This window comes from Jaculus jaculus, chromosome 12, assembly GCF_020740685.1.
Source record: "Jaculus jaculus isolate mJacJac1 chromosome 12, mJacJac1.mat.Y.cur, whole genome shotgun sequence".
Classification (NCBI taxonomy): Eukaryota; Metazoa; Chordata; class Mammalia; order Rodentia; family Dipodidae; genus Jaculus; species Jaculus jaculus.
The window spans coordinates 41,900,133-41,922,634 of NC_059113.1; the positions used below are offsets into that span (position 1 = coordinate 41,900,133).

General features: G+C 39.8%; 1 protein-coding gene and 1 pseudogene across 2 annotated transcripts in view; both read right to left on the minus strand.

Moving 5' to 3' along the window:
* Window positions 1-22,502, minus strand: part of Erich1 (glutamate rich 1) — a 105,840-nt gene that overhangs the window by 82,803 nt on the left and 535 nt on the right. Inside the window, exon 2 of one of the 2 annotated variants that reach the window (XM_045131628.1) lies at window positions 7,949-8,107. The exons of the other annotated variant lie outside the window; for it this stretch is intronic. Coding sequence (XP_044987563.1) covers window positions 7,949-8,107 — 159 coding nt within the window. The remainder of the gene's footprint in view (window positions 1-7,948; window positions 8,108-22,502) is intronic. 2 annotated transcript variants of the gene reach the window in all.
* LOC101593529 lies at window positions 21,306-22,263 on the minus strand (annotated as a pseudogene).

Genomic DNA, 22,502 nt, shown 5'->3' on the forward strand with positions numbered 1-22,502 from the left:
ACAAGATACAACATCACTTCATGATCAAAACATTGGAGAGAATTGGCATGGTTGGATCATACCTTAACATAATAAAGGCAATATACAAAGCTTCGAAGGCCCAAACAATGCTTAATGGAGAGAGACTGGAGGAATTCCCATTAAGATCAGGAACAAGACAGGGTTGTCCTCTCTCACCTCTGCTTTTCAATATAGTACTGGAAGTCCTAGCTCAAGCAATAAGAGAGGAGAAGGAAATAAAAGGGATACAATTTGGAAAGGAAGAAGTTAAGTTAGCTCTATTCGCTGATGACATGATTGTATATGTAAGAGACCTGAGAAACTCCGTCCCAAAACTCCTGAAGGTGATTAACTCCTATAGCAAAGTAGCAGGATACAAAATCAATGCACAAAATTCAGTAGCCTTTCTATATACAAATGACAAAGATACAGAGAAAGAAAGGGACGTGGTCCCATTTTCAATAGCAACAACAACAACAAAAATACCTTGGAATAATGTTAACCAAGGAAGTGAAAGATCTATACAACAAAAACATAAAAATAATCAAAAAAGAAATTGAGGAGGACTTGAGAAAATGGAAAGACTTCCCAGGCTCCTGGATAGGCAGAATTAACAAAAGACAGCATCTTCAACAAATGGTGCTGGACAAACAGGATAACCATATGCAGGGAATTGAAACTTGATCCACACATTTCACCATGCACTACACTGAAGTCCAAATGGACCAAAGACCTCAATATAAGACCAGAAACTCAACTACTACTGGAAGAAAATACAGGTAGTACTTTCCATGATATAGGAATGAAAAAACACTTCCCAAACAAAACCCCAGTATCTCACAATCTTAAACAGTCACTCAACCAATGAGATCACATGAAGCTGAAGAGTTTCTTTACAGACAAGCACACAATAAGCAAACCCAATAGAGAAAATATGTGCTGGTTATCCAACTGACAGAGGCCTAATCTCTAGAATCTACAAAGAACTCAAAAATCTAAACAGTAAGAAGTCAAACACCCCACTCACAAAATGGGGCAAAGAGCTGACAGGCAGTTCACAGAGGAAGAAATACAAATGGCAAACACACACTTAAGAAAATGTTCATCATCCCTAATCATCAGGGAAATGCAAACTAAAACAACTATAAGATTTCACCTTACCCCAATAAGGATAGCAAGCATCAAAAAATCAAATGAAAATAAATGCTGGTGAGGATATGGAAAAGTAGGAACACTCATCCACTGTTGGTGGGAATGTAAGATGGTACAACCACTTTGGAAAGCAATATGGAGACTCCTGAAAAAGCTGACTATAGAGATACCAACAGACCTAGTTATTCCCTTACTGAGCATCTACCCTAAAACCTTCATACCACAGGCCAGAGAGATTTGCTAAACCATGTTTGTAGTGGCTAAATTCATAATAGCTAAGAGCAGGAATCAACCTAGATGTCCATCACTAGAAGAATGGGTAAGTAAGATGTGGTATATCTACACAATGGAATTCTATAAAGCAGTAAGAAAAAAATGACACAATGAAATTTGAGGAAAAAATGGTTCAACCTGGAACAGATCATTCTCAGTGAACTTACCCAATCACAGAAAAAAAAAAATTGCCACATAGTCTCACTCATCTATAGCACCTAACCTGAATCTACCCAAGATGCCTTACATACCCAGCAAGCATCTTGTGGACTAGACAATAGGATGGGTGGGGAGGACAACAGAGGGGTGGGAAACACAAATTTAGACCCAAACGGCAATGGTACCATAGGATTCTACATCCTAAAAGGCAGACCAAATGGCTGAACCTTCACCAGACCCTTAGAGGGAACACCTGAGCCACAAGACACTGGAGAGGGTATGATGAAGACTGACCTTAATCTTCTACAGCTTCTCTCTCTGTCTTTCTTCTCTCTAACTCTTTTATATTAGTTATCTTTTTCTTCCTTTTCTCAGTGGGCACTGACCTGTAACTCCCAGTACCAGCATGTGGCTATCATCCACAATGAGCTTTTGATCAGAGAGACCTACAAGGTATCCTAAAAGAAAGACAGATTTCTGTCAGAGTACTTGATGACCTACCCAAGGTTAGTGGTAAGACCCTACTGCTTAAGATACCTTATGTGGTTGACACGTAAAATGGAATGGCATGGTTGCAAGCTGGAAGAGAGTCAGTCCCCAGACAGTCAGCATGTCTAGTGCCAGAAGGTGCTACATGGGTGACTGGGGGGAAATGACCAATATCTGTCCAAGCAACTCATGGTCTAACCTACTTAACAGCAAACAACCTGTTGTGATGCTCACATAAATGCAACAGTGGTGCACACCCATGGTGGGAAACCAGCTGCTCTTGATTCAGCTAAGTGATCCCCTCAGTGGTATGGTACCCATAGCTGGAGCTGGGAAACAAGTCAGAAACATATCAAACATAAGCCTACTCTCCATTAACAAGCTACCACCAATCGTGGGGTACAAGAAGGCCTACACCTATTAAATTCTCTATAAAAAAGTAAGGGTTATCTCATTTGTCTGGTGCTAACTTACTTTCTGTTGGAGAATCTGCTTCTCTTTTTCAGATAGATGTAGATCCTAAGGAGAAAGCCACCCCATCATACCTCAAAAGGGCCCCGGCTGAAACTAAGAAAAATTGGTGCAACAAACAAGGGTGCTGTTTTCTTGGTGAACCAGGTATCAGCCCAAGGGTGAAGGAGATCAACACAGAGAAAAATCAACTTCTACCAAATCAGAGATCCAGAGACCCGGAGGCCCCCAACACCTCATCACTGAAGCAGACCCAAAATGAACCCAGCATGGCTCAGGGAAATTTTGTGGAAGAGGGGGTGGAAAGAATGTCAGAGCCACAGGTCGGGTCATGATATGCAGAGACATTTATCCTACCCATAACTGTGGGCTAACTCCAGAATGCAAGACCCATATACCTCAACAAGGAGGGACCAGGGGGAGGGGTTAGGACATGGATGAGCCTAACAATGGTACCAAATTGACTGTCTACGCTGAATACAAAACTAATTAATAAAACACCCTAAAACAAACAAAATAAACAAAAAACAGCTAGGCATATTAGTCTGTGAAATAATATTCCGAAAATACCTGTAGCTATGTTTCTTGACTTACAGACATGTGAAGTGATACCTTGTTTATATTATTCCTCTCAGAGGAGTGAAGGGTGGTTTTGAAAGGAGAGAATAGGACAAATATGTGAAAATGCATCAGGAGACAGGAATCCTGATGCCCTTCCAGGTGCTGGTGTGAGGCCCTGCAGGGGTATAGTTGTCTCCCTGTTCTTGTAATACTATATCACTATCAAGAATTCCCTTTTGGGTTGGAGAGATGGCTTAGAGGTTAAGGCACTTTCCTATAAAGCCTAAGGACCCAGGATTAATTCCCCAGTACTCATGTAAGCCAGATGCACAAGGTGGTGCATGTGTCTGGAGTTCTGCAGTGGCTATAGGCCCTGGCACACCCATTTTCTCTCTCTCTATCTGCCTCTTCCCCCACTCCCCAAATAAAAAAAAAAAGAAACAAAAAAAGAATTCCCTTTTATGTAAGTCAGGACCAAGAGGTCTGGTCATAGATAGTTTATATACTTTAGTATATGCAAATAATCTAAGTAATAGCTACTATTGGATTACAGATAGCAGACTTGAAATACAAGTATATAAAGACTTTGAAATAGCACAAGTGGGACCAAATCCCCTAGAAAAACAGAAGTAGGTGGAAGCATCCACCCCTACTCCACCCTGAAGCACACATTTCCTGATCCTCCTACCCACAGCGACCTCAGCTCTCTTTTTTGGGACCTGTCTGTTCATGCACTAGTTTCCTACCCACAGTGACCTCAGCTCTCTTTTTTGGAACCTGTCTGTTCATGCACTAGTTTCCTAACCACAAGGTTCTACTTTGATAGCTCTCCTTGGAGAAGAAGGGCTTCAACTGTCCAGTAGAACCACAGAGACACTTTGCTAAACAGAAAAGAACTTCATTGGTTTGAGCAATTCCCCTCCAGGGTGGACATATGGGCACACTTCCAGAATCCTGACAGAGGAGGTAAAACCTGTACTTACGCTCAATAATATTTTTTTTTTTGTTTTTTTTTCGAGGTAGGGTCTCACTGTGGTCCAGGCTGACCTGGAATTAACTCTGTAGTCTCAGGGTGGCCTCAAACTCATGGTGATCCTCCTACCTCTGCCTCCCGAGTGCTGGGATTAAAGGCGTGTGCCACCACACCCGGCCTCAATAATATTTTTATTCACACATGCATTTGTCTGACACAACTTTCCAAACCTTTCAAATTAGTCTTTTATGCAGACACATGCTGAAATATACTTAATGTCAGTATTTTGATGATTTTTGGTTTTTCTAGGTAGAATCTTACTCTAGCCAAGGCTGACCTGGAATTCACTATGGAGTCTCAGGGTGGCCTCAAACTCATAGTGATCCCCCATCTCTGCTTCCCGAGTGCTGGGATTAAAGGCGTGTGCTGCCACGCCCGGCCAGTATTTTGATTTTTAATTCAACATCTTCTTATTAAGTAACAGCATGTTCAGAATATCTATTGAAGATGAAGTGACTGAACACTACAGTTCTGTGGAACAACATCACCTAAAAGATCATGGGCAACTTCCAAAAAGATTCTAGTGATTTGTCAGACTGTAAATGGACCCAGACACTTCAAAGTTAAAAGTTATCCAACACTAACTGGAAATAATCACTCCTGAAGTCGTCAGCCTCATTTATTATCTCTACATGTGTATATAACTTATCTTGGTTAAAAAGTGAACAGCAGGGGCTGGAGAGATGGCTTAGCGGTTAAGCGCTCGCCTGTGAAGCCTGAGGACCTTGGTTCGAGGCTCGATTCTCCAGGACCCACGTAAGCCAGATGCACAAGGGGGCGCATGTGTCTGGAGTTCGTTTGCGGTGGCTAGAAGCCCTGCCGTGCCCATTTTCTCTCTCTCTCTCTCTCTCTCTCTGCCTCTTTCTCTCTCTCTCTGTGTTGCTCTCAAATAAATAAACAAAAAAATTAAAAAAAAAAGTGAATAGCAATTCAAAGAAATGTCTCATGATTTATGTGTTTATTATTTAATGTGTATGTGATGTATGTATGTACAGAAGCAGAGAATATCAAGTGCCCTTCTCTATTACTCTTCTGCTTTATTTTTTTTCTAGGCTACCCTGAGATTACACTGTGAATTCCAGGTCAGCCTGGTCTAGAGCGAGAACCTACTTTGAAAAACCAAAAAAAACAACAACAACAAAAAGGTACACTAGGGCCTTCAGCCACTGTAAATGAATTCCAGACACATGTGCCACCTTGTGTATCTGGCTTATGTGGGTTCTGGGGAATTGAACCTGTGTCCTCTGGCTTTATAATCAAGCACTTTAACTGCTAAGCCATCTCTCTAGCCACATGGACACAAATTTTAACAAGTTTTAAAAAATGATCCATCCAGACATAAAGCTTCACTTGTCTCACCTTATGTCACTCACCTCCTACCTCTTATGTATGTATATGTATTCCTGGTAAACAATCACTGTTAAGACTTTTGCTAAGTTAGAGGAGGGAATAAAAAGCAAACAGACTCTATAAAAATTTTAGGAATGACTAAGAATGTTGGTTCAATAAAATTCAAAGAGAAAACCAGGAAATCTTGGTTATGGTCTGTTTATAATAAAGCACAATACTATGAAGTACCTCCTGTACACTGCTTGTCCTGCTTTTTTGACTTTACATTTTAGGGCAATTTGGTAGTCATAGAAAAATTAAGCTGGGTGTGGTGGCGCATGCCTTTAATCTCAGCACTTGAGAGGCAGAGGTAGGAGGATTGCCATGAGTTTAATGTCACTCTGAGACTACACAGTGAATTCCAGGTCAGCCTGGGCTAGAGTGAGACCCTACCTTGAAAAACAAACAACAACAACACACAACCCCACTCCCCCCCACAAAAAAGAAATAAAACTTAAGCAGAAAGTACCAAGAGTTTCTGTTTAGCTTGTAAGCAACTACAAAACTCTTCTGAAGTGACTGCATTATTTTATATTCCCACCAAAAATGAATGAGAGCTCCAGATCCTCCACATTCTCATAAGCATTTAGCATTATCAATTATTTAGATATGTCATTCTAACATGTGTATCATGTTATCCTGTTTTAATTTACAATTCTCTAATGATGTATGATGTAGAATATCTTTTCATATGTTTATTGCCACATGCACATCATCGTTGGTGAGATTCAGGTCTTTGGCCCATCTATAGTAGGTTGTTCATTTTCTTAATGTTCAGTTTTAGGAGCTCTTTGTTCATTTTGGTATCAGATATCTCTCTTGCCAAGTTATTATCTACAAGCATGTTGCTTGTCTTTTCATTGTCTTGACAGTGTTTTCTTTTTAAACAGACATTTTTAATTTTAATAAAGCCCAATCTATCAATTCTTTCTTTTACTGATCATATTTTTTGCTTATTTAAAAAGGCATTGCCATACCCAAGGTTCCTAAGATTTTGCCTATATTATCTTCTGGAGTTTAACAGCTTTGCATTTTACATGTTGATATACTGTATTTTGAGTTAATATTGAGATGTAGTGCTATATCTACGTTGTTTTTTACATGTGGATGTCTTCCAGCACCACTTAATGAAGACACTTTTTCTCAATAAATTGCCTTTGTTCCTTTGTCCATGATTAGTTGACAGCATTTGTATGCATCAGTTTCTAAGATCTCAATTATATTCCACTGATTTGCTACTTTTCCTAATATCAAACCATCTTGATTATTATAATTTTATTTAATTAAAAAATATCTATTTATTATTTGCAAGCAGAGAGACAGAGAGAGAGAATATGAATAAATGAATGCACCCATCAGGGCCTCCTGCTACTGCAAACAAACCCCAGATGCATGTGCCATCTTTGTGCATCTGGCTTTATTATGTGGGTACTGGGGACTTGAACACAGGCTATCAGACTTTGTAAGCCAGTAGCTCTAACCACTGAGCAATCTTCCCAGCCCCATATACTAGAACTTTAAAGGAAGTCTACTTGACTTTCTTTTGATTCTACATATAAATTTTAGAAACTTCAAAATTTGCAAAATGCTGGTGTTCTAACTAGCACTGCACTGAATCTAGAAATCAATAATTTGAATCATCTCAATAATAATTCAAATCTTCATATTTATGAACATGGAATAGCTCTTCATGTGTATAGTTAAGTGATTTTTCCCCCATATTATTCTTGTATCAAGCAACTCTACTATGCTCACTTATTAGTTCCATGAATTTGTTGATTGAGAGTTTCACTACCTGATTTTCAAAACTTATGCTGACTGAATAAAACAAAACAAAACAAAACAAAACAAAATTCTAGTAAGTAGAGTAGGTATTATATTGGCTTTTTAGACCTGTCACTTCAAAGCAGCACAGGCTGAGTGACTTAAACAATAGAAATTTACTATCTCACAGTTCAGTTGTCCAGAAGTCCAAATTCAAGCTATTAGACCATGTTAGGTGTCACCCTGACACCTAACATGGAAGGAAAATTTGCTCCACGAACTGAATGTACCAAGAAGTTACTGGGAGTCAGCAGAATGGTTGCAGACAGGATGATAGTGTCAGAGACTACTGTTTTTACTGCAGCTGAGCCAAAACCCTATCTACAGTCCAGTTTCCTTTTCCAGAGTATAATGTCACAAATTCAATAAAAACCACATAGTAGTTGAAACTATGGAAGGGAAGTATTAATACTGGCTTCCTTCCATAAGTTAGCTTAATTCACTCTACTTTGTGTGGAGAATGAAATCTGCCCTGTCAACCTCTGTTATAAAATCTGACTTGTAAAATATGTTCACCCAAGAGAAGATCCAGGCTAAAAGAATATACTAAGTACAGATCACTGGGATAAAAAAAGGATATGTGTAATCCATCCTTACCTGTCAAATGATGAAGAGCATCTACATCATCCTTTTGTTGTACTGTCTCAGAGGTAATATTCTTGGGTGGAGTTTCCAAGGCCAGACTCTGAGGTGTCTCCTTTTCTGGGCTACTTGGAACACTGGGGAAAAGTCTCTTCCTCACTTTATCAATAAACACTACAAAGACAAAAGATTAACAAAAGAAATGTTTTACTGATCCATTTATTTAATTTATTTATTTGGTTGTAGATGTGGTCTCACTCTAGTCCAGGCTGACCTGGAATTCACTATGTAGTCTCAGAGTGGCCTTGAACTCATGGCAATCCTCCTACCTCTGTCTCCCAAGTGCTAGGATTAAAGGTGTGCACACCTGGCTTTTTACTGATCTATTTAAATCACATAAGGATTTCATTTAAAACAAAGGCACCTTTATTATTCAATAGCCAAGCAAGGGCCGGAGAGCTGGCTTAGTAGTCAAGGCATTTGCCTGGAAGCCTAAGGATCCAGGTTCAATTCCCCAGGACCCACGTAAGCCAGATGCACATGGTGGCACATGTGTGTGTCTGGAGTGAGTTTGCAGTGTCTAGAGGCCCTGGTGTACCCATTCTTTTTCTCTCTCTTTCAAACAAACAAAAGCCAAGCCACTGGCCCCTACACTGGTTACCACCCCCTAAAGAATCCTAGACATAGAATATCAGGTACCCACATACTGTTTCATAGACAACTTCGAAGGTCTGCCCCTCAAATGGACCCCCAGTCTCTACCTCTCAGATGACCTCTCCAACAGTACCTTCTGTTCAGGGGATGCCCCACATTTGTGTCTGCTGGCCTCCTCAAGGGCAGATTCACAGGTCAGGGAGGATCAGGCCTGCCAGGGATAAAGTGCTCTTGTACCTACAGTATACCAGATTGTGTGTGTGTGTGTGTGTGTGTGTGTGTGTGTGTGTGTGTGTAAACTCCTGCATTGCAAGACTGTTTTTTTTCTTGAGGGGTATAGGTTTCTCATTGAATTTCTCCTATACAGCATGCAGCACTGCACCGCAATGTGGGTTTGGCACTGGATCTCAGAAACCTGATAGTCTAGACAATCCATGTTCAGGCCTCTTTCACCTGGTCACTTTGTTACACTAAGTTGGCTGATAACTGTAAGTACAGAAATAGTTGTGTATAGCTCACATGGCTTTAGCATTTACATGGAAATTCTTTATTTTAGAATACATTCTGTTTTAACTGGAGGGGAAAAATTATTTTGATGAATAAATTATTTTATCCTGGCTTAAGTGTGGCTGGCTTATAAACAGGTATGATCTCAAAACAGCATGCTAGAAAAAGGTGAGGGAGATAGGTTAATGAAAGGAATTTTCTAACCTTACTAAATTTAGGAAATGAGTTGCCTCAAACTAACCAAGTTCTGTGGCAGAAATCAGGATACCTAAAGCAAATACCTTAGTCCTTTGAGGAAGACAGCAAAAGATGCAGATTTAGCACAACTGGAGATACTTAATAATTTGCAATGTGAAATCTGAGTAAATACACTGGGAGTGGCATGTAGGGAAAGCAGATGAGGTTTCCTTAGCTCTTTATAGAAATATTATAGCTATAAAAATAGATTTTTCTAATTCACAACACTCTCAGATAACTTAATGTGTGTTTCAGCTATAGCAACATAATGGGGATTTAAAAATCAAAAAGGCTCTTTGTACTCTGACAGCAAGAACTTCTAGTGACTTCTCAGATCATTTATTAAAACCCAAACAGTGCTCAGCAAGGGAATAGGTGTCATGAACAGAGCTGCTGAAAATGCAAACCTCTGTACCCAGTGACTTCTGATGATGGGTATTTATGCTTGTGTGTCAGGAGTTTTTTCTATTGAGTTGTCTCCTCAGCCCCTTCCAAGGCTTTCTAATATAGATTTCTGGGCTAAGATACAAGTACCGTGATACGAATGCGATTTAGTCTCTGTCAGTCTAACTGACTGCCCTTCATTCTTACCTCTCCTGTAAGTGGTAGGAGTCTTTTTGACCCTGCCTGTGCTATTTCTCTTTTTATGTGCTGTTTGGCTCAATGCCTTATACATTTTTGACTATCATCTCAAGGGTAAACCTGTCTCCAACAAGCCTATCTAGACTCATTTCTAACAACTTGCCAACATATCTCAAAGTTCCCTTAACACTTGGTATTTTAATATTTAGGACTGAACTCACCTTTCCTTCTTTAAACCTGTGCCTTCTTGAGACCTTGGCGAAGGCACTGCTGACTCCTCAGTGGTCTGCAGACCTCAGCCCACACTGTCCCCAAATCTGTGGTAGGACCCCTCTATGTCCAACCCAACCACTGTGCTCTCTCTTCAGTTCTTTGCTGTTGTAAACACTGATCACTAAGTCTCTTTATCCACATTTTCAAGGTCTTTGGTTCTCTCCCCCTCTTCTCTCTCTTCCTTCCTCTTTTCTTTCCTTCTTTTTGTTTTGCACCTCTTCCCTCCCTCCTGCCTGCTCTCTTTCTACTTTAATACAACCTTGGATACACAGAGAGCTCCTGTTTACCCTTCAGAAGCATCCCCAGAGGCTTACATTTTATGTAAGTATGGTGCCACTGTACGTACTAGCACATGTTGATATATGTTCAGCTACATTTCACCAGCTTATCTAAGTCTTGTCTGTTCCAGATCTGATACCTCATCTAGTCTTTAGATCTTCTCACTTCCTTCAAACTGGCATGCATTTCTCCCATTTTCTGTTTTTTATGGTTTTGATACTTTTGGGGATCACTCTCAAGTTATAGTTTTGTAGAATATTCCTAATATGAGTTTGTCTGGTGATAATCAAACTGAGGTTTTAACTGGACAGCACTACTATAAATGGGGTGTTCTTTTTAAAATTTTTATTTATTTGCAAGGAGAGAGAGAGAGAGAGAGAGAAAGAAAGAACGAATGAACAAAGAGATGTGCCAGGGCCTCCAACTGCTGCAAATAAACTCCAGATGTATGTGTCACTTTATGTGGGTACTGGAGAATCAAACCTAGATCCTAAGGGTTTGTAGGCAAGTGCCTTAACTGCTGAGCCATATCTATATAATTTAGTTATTTATTTGAGAAAGGGGGGGAATGAAAATGGGCACGTCAGGGCCTCCAGCCACTGCAAACGAACTCCAGATGCTTGTGCACCCTTGAGCATATGGCTTATATGGGCCCTGGAGAGTTGAACCAGGATCCTTTGGCTTTGCAGGCAAATGCCTTAACCACTAAGCTATCTCTCCAGCCCCTGGGCAGTTCTTTTTAAGGCATCACCTTGGAGTTTGGAACACTGACTTGTCTCATTTGTGTTGAAATTAACCTTGATCACCACTGGTGACCTGTACTGGGTTTTCTTTCTGTAAAGTTGCTATTTTTTTTTTAAATTTTTAATGATCAGACATCTTGGATGGACAGATTTTTGAGGCCATATGTTTTTTCTCCATTGTGTTAGTTACCATTGACTGTGGATTCTATCTATGGCATACATGGCTGTGGCAGTCAATGGTTCAATTTCCGTCATTTCTACTATATTTATTACATGATATTTTCTTTAGGGAAGCTGTTCCTACTTGTCCATTTGTTTCTGGATCATTATTTTTTATTACTTGTTCATTTATGTCTTCATGGATATTTATTCTCAGGGTTATAGTTCTGTACTATTTTCACATATTTAGTGGCTCAAGTTGCTCTAATGGTAGCAACTTGTTTCTTCAGCAGTACCTTCTGGCCTCCTACACCATTCAGTGACTACACACCTATGGTCTTCCCCACAAGATGCAGCAGCTTGTACTGCATTTTCTCTACCCAGACCTGGAGCTAGCCCATTCTGCAGAATCTGGTATATAGCTACAATAATTGGGAGATTCATCTGATCATTTTTACGGCTGCTATCTTTCTTAATACAAATTTAATTATGTCCATCCTGTGCTTAAACATTATCAACTGCTTTGAAGGAATGATTAGTTGCAGTCAGAAAAAAGCCTGTCCATTCTTAAAGGCAAATTTGAAATCTGATTAGTTAACAGAGGCAGCAAAGATATAACCAACAGTAATAATGCTTACATGCCTACAGGAGTCATATCTACTCCACACTAATCCCTATCATTACAGAAGAAGATGAAAAACTGAGGTTCAGAGTAATGAACTGGGTCACCAAGAAGGCTAGGAAGGACTTAAGAATGCAGGAAAATAGGTTTGAAAATTTTAAGTAAATGCAACTATAAAATTTTAGCATAAAATTTTTAGTTCTTAAAGCTTAAATTCCAAGTTTTTATGAGGAAAATAGGAATGGGAAGAATGCCATATAAATTCAGATGTGCATGATTCAATACATCTGCAGAGTATAATTTAATCAAACATGACTGCAGGACAATCTTCCTCATTAATTTGAAATTGAGCAGTGTTAAAATAATATCAGATTACAAAAGCAAGAGGAGGGCTGGAGGGATTGCTTAGTGGTTAAGGCATTTGCCTGAAAAGCCAAAGGACCCGGGTTCGATTCCCCAGGACCCAAGCTACCCAGATGCATAAGGGGGCACGTGTGTCTGGAGTTTGTTTGCAGTGGCTGGAGGCCCTGATACACCCATTCATTCTCTCTCCCTGTCAAATAAATAAATAAATAAATAAATAAATAAATAAATAAATATTTTTAAAAACCCAAGAGGAAAACTTGCATTAACCCAAACTACATTGGACTAAGTATTTTTTAAACCCGAATGCATAAAGTTATTTCAATGTTATTCTAGTGCTTCACAATCTCACAAGGACATCTCCATCTCCCAACCATTCCTCTGTAACAGGAACATGTTCTGCAATCAGAATGCATTCAGGAAATTCATCTTTGACAGTTCTGCTACAAACATTATCATAGAAAAATAAGCACTTAATAAATAGTTCCACTTCAAAAAGAGTTAAGGAATGACTTTGATATTAAGTATTGGTAGGTAATTATTTGATATCATACTGTCTGTGATGGTTAACCTTCATCGTCAGCTTAACTGGAATTAGAATCATTTATGAGACACACACCTGGGCTTGCCTGTCATGGTGTTTCCTGAGAGGTTTAACTAAAAAGATTCACCTTCACTGTTTAAGGCACCATACCATGAGCTGGGGTCCTAAACTAAAGAAAAAAGAGAAACTGAACTGAACACTAGCATTTATCTCTCTCTGATTTCTGAGTATGGATGCAATGTGACTGGCTACTTCATGGCTCTCCTGCCATATGCCTTCTCTGCCATGAGGCACTGTGTCCTCAATCTGTGAACCATAATAAAAACCTCAGGTACAGAATGAAGTTGGCCCCAAAGAGAACCAATGTATGCCACAGGTAATAGAACAGGAGAAACAGGACTACTCAAGGCTACTGGAGCTCTGATGATGCCACCATAAGTCCCAGATAACAGACACAAAGCTACAGGTTTTCGGTTTATCATGCGGGGTTTTAGTCTTGCTCTGATCCAGCTCTTCTTTGCTATCCTTCCATTCTCCCCTCTTAAGACCTGAATATTTGCTCTGTGTCAATGTATATTGAAAGTATGAAACTCATTTTCAGCTTGGTGGTTTCCTCTTTACTGATATACTTTCTACCCCTCCGCCCCAATTTCAGTTCCTTCTATCTACCTTCATAAAGAAAGTAGTGAAGAAATTGTTGGAGTTGTGAGGCCCTTGGGGAATCAAGAGAGGGAATAGAAAAAATAACCTTGGAAATGACAAGAGATGGACAATCAAAAAAGCTGAGTGAGAGTGGAGAACAAAGAAGAGGGAAGGAAGAAATAAAGGAGATATGTAAGAGGTAATGTTCACCATTACTCCTGCTAACAGGAGCTGGAGAGAAAGTCTCAAACATTAAAAGTACAATTACTGAAGAAGGAAGATGGTGCTTGAGCCTAAAAGAAGTGGAGGTCAAGGAAGGGGTGTGTTGCAGTCAGGTTCATGCTGGCAGAAATCACCCGACCAAGAGCAGCTTTTTGGGGAAAAAGGTTTATTTGGGCTTATAGACTCCAGGGAAAGCTCCAAGATGGCAGGGGAAAATGATGGCAAGAACAGAGGGTGGACATCACCCCCTGACCAACATAAGGTGGATAATAGCAACAGATGTGCCAAACACTGGTAAGAGGAAACCGGCTATAATGCCCATAAGCTACCCCCAACAATACACTGCCTCCAAATGGCATCAATTCCCAAATCTCCATCAGCTGGGAGCATTCAGAACACCTAAGATTATGGGGGATGCTTCAATCAAACCACCACAGGGTGACACTTCGTCTTAGGGATAGCAGTCTCATCGACTGCAGACGCTTTCATTACTGTAGGCAATGTATAGAAAGAATTCTTCTTCATAGTGTTTTTGGCAGCTAATCCATCATGATACTGGTGGGGGGAATAATACTGTTGACAAACCTCTCTGGAAACACCATGACAGGCATGCCCAGATGTGTGGTGATAAAGCAAAATTAAAATATCATTAGTTACTTTCTGCCAACTAATAATGCTAGATAATTCATTGATGAACTTCACTTCATCCCTAGACTTGAGACTACAAGATGGATGTTGAAACTAGGAATAAGATTTTGTGGACTGATGTAGCAATTGCACCTATTATCTATAAAATAATTCTCTGAAAAACCAAACATTTGATATCCTGCCATCATTTGTTTCCTTCTCTCCCTACAATAATTAAGGACCATGGTAAATATTCTGTACATATTCATGGGAGGATGCATCCCTGCAAAGGTTAGGATCAGTAAATATAGTTCCTATGCCTTTATAAAGGGGGTTGGTGCCACCACAATGTATCTGTCTAGTCACACAGTCTACAAATATTAGACTAAAACACTGTGTACTCTCATCAGCATTCACTGTTAATTTAAAATCTCCAGTTATGAAAAAATAGTAGGGGCTGGAAAGATGATTTAGCAGTTAAGGCACTTGCCTGCAAAGCCAAAAGACAAAGGCTCGATTCTCCAAGACCTACTTAAGGTGGTACATGCATCTGGAGTTCGTTTGCAGTGGCTGGAAGCCCTGGTGTGCCCATTCTTTCTCTCTATGCCTTCGCTCTCAAATAAAAATAAAATATTAAAAAATAATCTTATAAAACTGTTTCCTATAAATAAGAACAAACAAAGTATGTTTTCTAACATAAATTAATACTATTTTCTTTAGGAATATAAGACATACTATTTAAGTCCACTGTAGAGCAACCATAATTTAAAAAAACTCAGTTGTTAAAGTGCTTATCTAGCATAAAATTGGATTTGCTGGCACATGCTTGTAACTTAGGAGGTACAGGTAGGAAATTCAGAAGTTCAAGGTCATCCTCAGCTATAAGATGAGTTCAAGGTCAGTCAGGGATACATGAGACTATGTTTCAAAAAAAAAAAGAAAGTATGATTTTTAACAAGTTAAAATGTTCATTTTATGACATGGTTTGTCTATTGTTTGGGTGTGTGTGTGTGTGTGTGTGTGTGTTTAAATATATAGGACTGAAAATCAAGCTGAAAGTTAAATATCTCTTTTCTAATTAAATTTCAATGTACTAAAAAACAAAAATACCCCTGATCTGGTTCTTGGAGGTAGGCTCCTGTCACAGGCCCCCAGACTCAAGTGTTCTGAACTTTCACGTGGACCAAATAAAAACTGCTAGTGGTCATAACAGTGACTTTAAAGCCTCCAGCAGAAACCTGAGGCCTCAGTCTTCTCACACCTCATCAACATGCTCCTCTTCCAACAGTGGTAGCAAGTTTTAACTTGAAACTCTACTGTCTGTCAAAAAGCAATCACAAGGAAATAAGAGTGCAGGGAAGGAGTGTTTAATGTCAATTGAAAAAAAATTGCCTGCAGGAAAAGATGTAATTACCAACGAGACCAAGCAATCAGAATCAAAAAGTGATAGACACAGAAAAAGGCCAATGTGAAGAAAAAATCTCAGTGATTAATATGTTGCAAGACCAGACACAGACATTCTCTTCCCATAAAGAAATTGCGTTATTTTGACATAATATTCAGAAAAGAGTAAAAACTGTATATACTTGCTATTTCAAACTTAAACACTGAAGTCAAATAAACTTTCAGTAGAGTGTTCTTTAGAACTTATACACCTAGGGAAAACTGTACATATATATACTTCAGAGAGTAACAGGAAATTTGCTTGCTGGTGGTAAACCTTTTCAATACTAAACTCTTCCTCAACAAAATTATTTAACTGCAAACCTAAGAGTTGGAAATAAAAGGATTTTGGGGACTTCCAGATAAGATGGCAGTGTAGTAGCTATGCCAAAGCAGCCTGGGAGATACACCCTTCTACAGAAAAGTAAAGGTGTTTAAGGAATTATCAATCATAGCAGAGAAGCAGGAGAGACCCAGAGTTTCTAGCAGCCAGCCAGAACTGGCTCCTGCAATGATGCCAGTGGTCTTGGTTCATGCCATCCACTTTCCCTGCAGAAGCAGAAGCCAGGTGAAGGGATTTTCTACCTATGCTGGCCTCTTCGCAAAGTCAAGAAACCTAAAGGAGAAGATAGCAGGGACCAGCTGAGTGGCTACTGAAGGAGAACACAAATAGAACCACCTGAGCAACTCCAGTACAACTTCAAAAAGCCTGGCATAGCCTCCCTTACCCCAATTGCCACTGAACAACTGGAGAACCATGTTCCAGCCATACAGCACAAAACACAGCTGATCAAAACACCAGATCCAGGCAACCCAAGCAGCCTAATAGTCCACAGTGCAACAGAGAAGGACAATCAACATAGGTGAGATTGGAAGCCCTTCCAAAAGGTAATAGGGCCTACTTACACAAAGCCAGGTACATAGGCCAGCACTGGAAGTACTAACTCACCTTTCATATTAGGGCAGGTTACATGACTGATGTATTCCTGAACTGACTTACTTATTTCATTAAGTTGGTTTCCTGTGTTCTCTTGAGATTCAGCTTTACCATTCTCAAGCTGTATTTTGGTATTGATTATTGTTGCCTTTGGAGTTTCCTGATTTATATGGCCTTTGTCTTTATCTTCTGTCATTATTGAGGACAGGGTCTCACTAGCCCCCAGGCTGACCTGGAACCCATTTCAGACCAGAAATCTCAGCCTCCCAGTCCCAGTTGACAGATAAAGAGTGTGGGGCAGCACATACCTTTTGAGACATTAAGTTTATTAGATTATATTTACTTTAATCCCCACTCTTCCTTTTCTCCCTTCCTTCCTTCCTTCCTTCCTTCTTTCCTTCCTTCCTTTCTTCCTTCTGTCTTTCTTCCCTCCCTCCCTCCCTCCCTCCCTCCCTCCCTCCCTCCCTCCCTCCCTCCCTCCCTCCCTCCCTCCTTTCTTTCTTTCTTTCTTTCTTTCTTTCTTTCTTTCAGATAGGGTTTCACTCTAGCCCAGGCTGACCTGGAATTCACTATGTAATCTCAGGGTGGCCTTGAACTCACAGTGATCCTCCTACCTCTGCCTCCCCAGTGCTGGGATTAAAGGCATGTACCACCACTCCTGGCTAATCCTTATTCTTTCATAAATACTCCCTGCTGGTTTTGATTGCTCAGTTGAATTTTAAAATTTTCTAGTAATTTGCTTCACCCAGCAAACTAGAACCCATGCATAGTAGGCAAACTCAACACCTAGGGTCATTTCTGCTCTTACTCTGGAAGTAATATAATAACCACACCTAGTATCTTAAGCTCCTACCCTGAAGATATTAAAGTTGGATCTACATGTCTAAGAATACTGCAGATAATTAGAAAACCCAAGGATCAAATTAACTAAAGATGAAAAAAAAATCTCTACATTCTAACAAAAGAAATACAAAAAAAAATCCCATAATATAATTCCACCAAAAATTATAAATCCATCAGAAATGACCTCCACTGAGACTGATTTAGATGAAATAAATGACAGAATTTAAAAAAAAAAGATTTTTACCTGGGCGTGGTGGCGCACGCCTTTAATCCCAGCACTCGGGAGGCAGAGGTAGGAGGATTGCCATGAGTTCGAGGCCACCCTGAGACTCCATAGTGAATTCCAGGTCAGCCTGGGCTACAGTGAGACCCTACCTCGAAAAAAAAAAAAAAAAAAGATTTTTATCTATGTTCAAAGGAATCAAAGAACAAAACAAACTCCTGAAGGAATCCCAAGAGAACACAAGAAACCAACTTAATGAAATGAGGAGGTCAATAAGACATGAGTAAGGAAATGGAAATAAAGAGAAAATACCTATCAGAAACATTAGAAATGGGGCTGAAGAGATAGCTTAGTGGTTAAGGCACTTGCCTGCTTAGCCTAAGGACCCAGGTTTGATCTCCAGGTCCCACATAAGCCAGATGCACAGGGTGGCACATACATCTACAGTTTGTTTGCAGTATCTAGAGGCTCTGGTGTGCCCATTCTCTCACTCTCTCTAATAAATAAATAAATAAATATAAAACAATTGCTCATGAAAAAAGAAAAACTAATAACATTAGAAATGCAAAACAGAGTAAGTCAAATAGAAAACTCTACAGAAAGTCTCATCAATGGAATGGATCAAGGAGAGGATAGAATATCTAAACTAGAAGACCAGGTGGGAGATCTAATACTGTCCAACCAAAGGTAAGACAAACTAATAAGAAGACATGAGTGGGAATTTCAAGACATTTGGGACACTATGAAGAAATCAAACATATGAATTCAGGGCATAGTAAAAGAGAAGAATTTCACTCCAAAGGTGTAACAGGTATGTTCAACAAAATCATAGAAGAGAACTTACCCCAAGTAGGTAAAGTGATGCCAATACAGATACAGGAAGCCTATGGAATGCCAAACAGACAAAATCAGGTAAAAACCTCTCACCATTATAATTAAACTACAAAACACACGAACCAAAGAAAAAATATTGAAAGCAGTTAGAGAGAAAAATCAAGTTACCTACAAAGGCAAGCCCATGAGGATAACAGGAGATTACTCAACACAAACTTTAAAAGCCAGAAGGGCTTGGAATGATGTATTCCAAGTTCTGAAAGACAACAACTGTCAACCAAGGTTACTTTATCCTACAAAATTATCCATTTAAATAGATGGAAAAGAAATGAAAATTAATGAAATAGAACCTCCCTAAAAAACAATACAAAGAATCAATAAAACAAAGAATTGGTTCTTTGAAAGAATAAACAATATTGATTAACCCTTAGCAAATATGACCAAAATAAAGACAGAAGAGACACAAATCAATAAAATTAGAAATGAAAAAGGTACCATCACAACAGATACCAGAGAAATTTATAAAATCATAAGGACATACTTTAAGAACATATCTTCCACTAAGTTTGACAATCTGAAAGAAATGGATGAATTCCTTGATTTATATGACATGCTAAAATTAAATCAAGATGAGATAAACCATTTAAACATGTCTATAGCAAGCATGGAGATCAAAACAGTTACAAAAAATTTCCCAACTATAAAAAGTCCAGGCCCAGATGGATTCACAAGTAAGTTTTACCAGACCTCCATGGAAGAACTAACACCAATGCTTCTCAAACTTTTCCTTAAAACAGAAAAGGAAGGAATACTACCAAACTCCTTCTATGAAGCCAGCATCACTCTGATACCAAAACCAGACAAAGAACAAACAAAAAAAAAAAAAAAGAAAAGAAAAGAAAAAGAAAGAAAGAAAACTACAGACCAGTATCCCTCATAAACATAAATGCAGAAATTCTCAATAAAATACTGGCAAACAGAATACAAGAATATATCAAAAACAGCCAGGTGTAGTGGCACACACCTTTAATCCCAGCACTCTGGAGGGAGAGGTAGGAAGATCACCATGAGTTCGAGGTCATCCTGAGTCTACATAGTGAATTCCAGGTCAGCCTGGGATAGAGTGAGACCCTACCACCAAAAAAAAAAAAATTCACTCCAACTGAGTAGGCTTTATTCCAGAGATTCAGGGATGGTTCAACATATGCAAATCAATAAGTGTAATACACTATATAAATGGACTGAAGGACAAAAATCACATGGTCATCTCAGTACATACAGAAAAGGCATTTGACAAAACCCAATATCCCTGCATAGTAAATAGTAAATGTCCTCTAGAAACTGGGAATAGAAAGAACATATCTCAGCAGAGGTAAGAGGATCGCCAAGAATTTGAGGCCCCCTGAGACTACATAATGAATTCCAGGTCAGCATGGACTGGGAAAAAACTTGAAGCTTTTCCACTAAATTTAGGAACAAGACAAGGGTGTCCACTGTCCCCACTTGTATTTAATATAGGACTGGAAGTGTTAGCAGTAAGTAAGTATAGCAGTAAGGCAAGAGACACACATAGAAGGGATAAAAATTGGAAAGAGAGAGATCAAGTTATCATTATTTGCAGATGATATGATTTTATACATAAAGGACCCTAAAGACCAGCAAACTATTAGAGCTGATAAACATTTGTAGGAATGTAGCAGGATACAAAATAAACACACAGATCAGTAGCCTTCCTATATGCTAACAACAAACATGCAGAGGATGAAATCAGAGAATCACTCCCATTCACAACTGCATCAAAAATAAAAAGTAAATAAAGTACCTTGGAATAAACCTAACCAAGAAAGTGAAGGATTGCTACAATGAAAACTTTAAAACAATCAAGGGAGAAATTGCAGAAGGCACTAGGAAATGGAAAGACATCCCTTGTTCTTGGATTGGAAGAATCAATATTGTAAAAATGGCAATCTTAGCAAAAGCAATCTACACATTTAATGCAATCCCCATCAAAATTACAATGGCATTCTTCACAGGAACAGAAAAAAAATATTCAAAAATTCATTTGGAGGCATAAAGTACAGCGAATATCTAAAACAATTTTGAGCAACAAAAATAAGGCTGGTGGTATCACCATACCCGATTTTAATTTATATTATAGAGCCACAGTAACAAAAATAACTAACATAGGGCTGGAGAGATGGTTTAGCATAGATTCTATTTAGCCATCTTTAGATGGTTAAAGTGCTTTCCTGCAAAACCTAGTGACCCAGGTTCAATTCCCTAGAACCAACATAAATCAAATGAACATGGTGGTACATGTACCTGGAGTTTGTTTACAGTGGTTAGAGGCCCTGGCACACCCATTCTCTCCCTCTCTAATAAACAAATAAATAATAAAGTTAATTTTATAAATAAATTAAAACAAAAGAGATCACAAATATCAACAAGTAACTTTTTTTTTCTTTCCAAAATATACTTACATTAAATAAAATACACATTTCAGTAAGATCTACAGTGAATGACTATGCATTCTGGGAAGCTTCACATCTAGGCAGGGCCAACATTCGTGGAAGCTAAGAGAATGTGCATCCAATCACAGTTTATAGTGGGTTTTTTATTGCCAATCTGCCAATTACACTGAACATGTCATTACATCACTTTTGCAGGACGCCGATTTTGTTGGGAAAAAGGGAAGGAAGCGCCAACCTCGGTGGTGAGCTCATTACAACCTCGGAGGATTTCACCCACAGCCCAGACTATGGTTTGGAGAGAGAGGTGTTAAGGGAAGCAGGCGCTCTCTTGCCGTACTGTCTCGCTCCTGCCCTTCGTGGGCAGCGGTGAGGGGGAGTCTTCTTCAGGACAACACGGACTGGGACAGTCCCAAGGGGCTGACAGGGAGACAGGATGAGGATGGGGAGGAGGACTACCTCGTGCTGTTTCACATTAGAGACAAGCTGTCACACACAGTCCACAGGCTCACAACCACCTCCTCTTATCAACTGGCATAGCTCTTGATGTAGTCCTCCACTTTATTCCGGAAGTCCTCCTTGTCTCGCAAATGATGCTCGGCGGCTTCAATGTTCAGAGGATCATCAAAATTCAGAAGATCAGTAAATAAAGAGTTTAATCCCCAAACAACATCCTTTAATGTTCTCGTAGGAGCCCTGCCAGTGCCATCAATCGAATGCTCTCTCAGTAAACTTAGACATATTTCCCCTGTTTCTGTGATGTTGGGATGCCAGATCTTGGCCAAGCATTTCACCTTGGGAGGCACCATGTTGTACGCATCAGGAACTTCAGTTTAAAAAAATTTTCCACCCTGGTAGTAACCATCATCTGGGCTTACAGTAAGCTGAAAGCAATGCAGCTTGTTTGGATCAGGAAACTGCACTTTGCATGTACAAGGTAAGTTAGCTTCAAGTTCTGCAACTTCTTTCACCAGCAACTTGTCTCTCACAGAAACCCTCCGAGCGCAGTCAGATGCAGCGGCAGATGTCCGAGGCCCTTTGAGACCGTCCTCCCGCTTCAGTTTGCTTGCCAGCGTCAGCATTCCTGCTGCCTTTCCTCTGGGCACCCCGAGTCAGGCGAGGCGGGCCGGCGGCGGCGGCGAGACGCGGGCCTCACAGCCGCACCGACTCCCGGCGGTGGGACCAACAAGTAACTTTTTTTGGGGGGGGGGGGATTAAGGCAGGATCTCACTCTGGCCCAGGCTGACCTGAGGTTCACTATGTAGTCTCCTTAGCCCTCGGGTCCCTTCAGTCCCCGCGTCCCTCAGGCCCCCGCGTCCCCTCACACTCAACGTCCCTTCAGATCCAACGTCCCCTCATCCCCAACG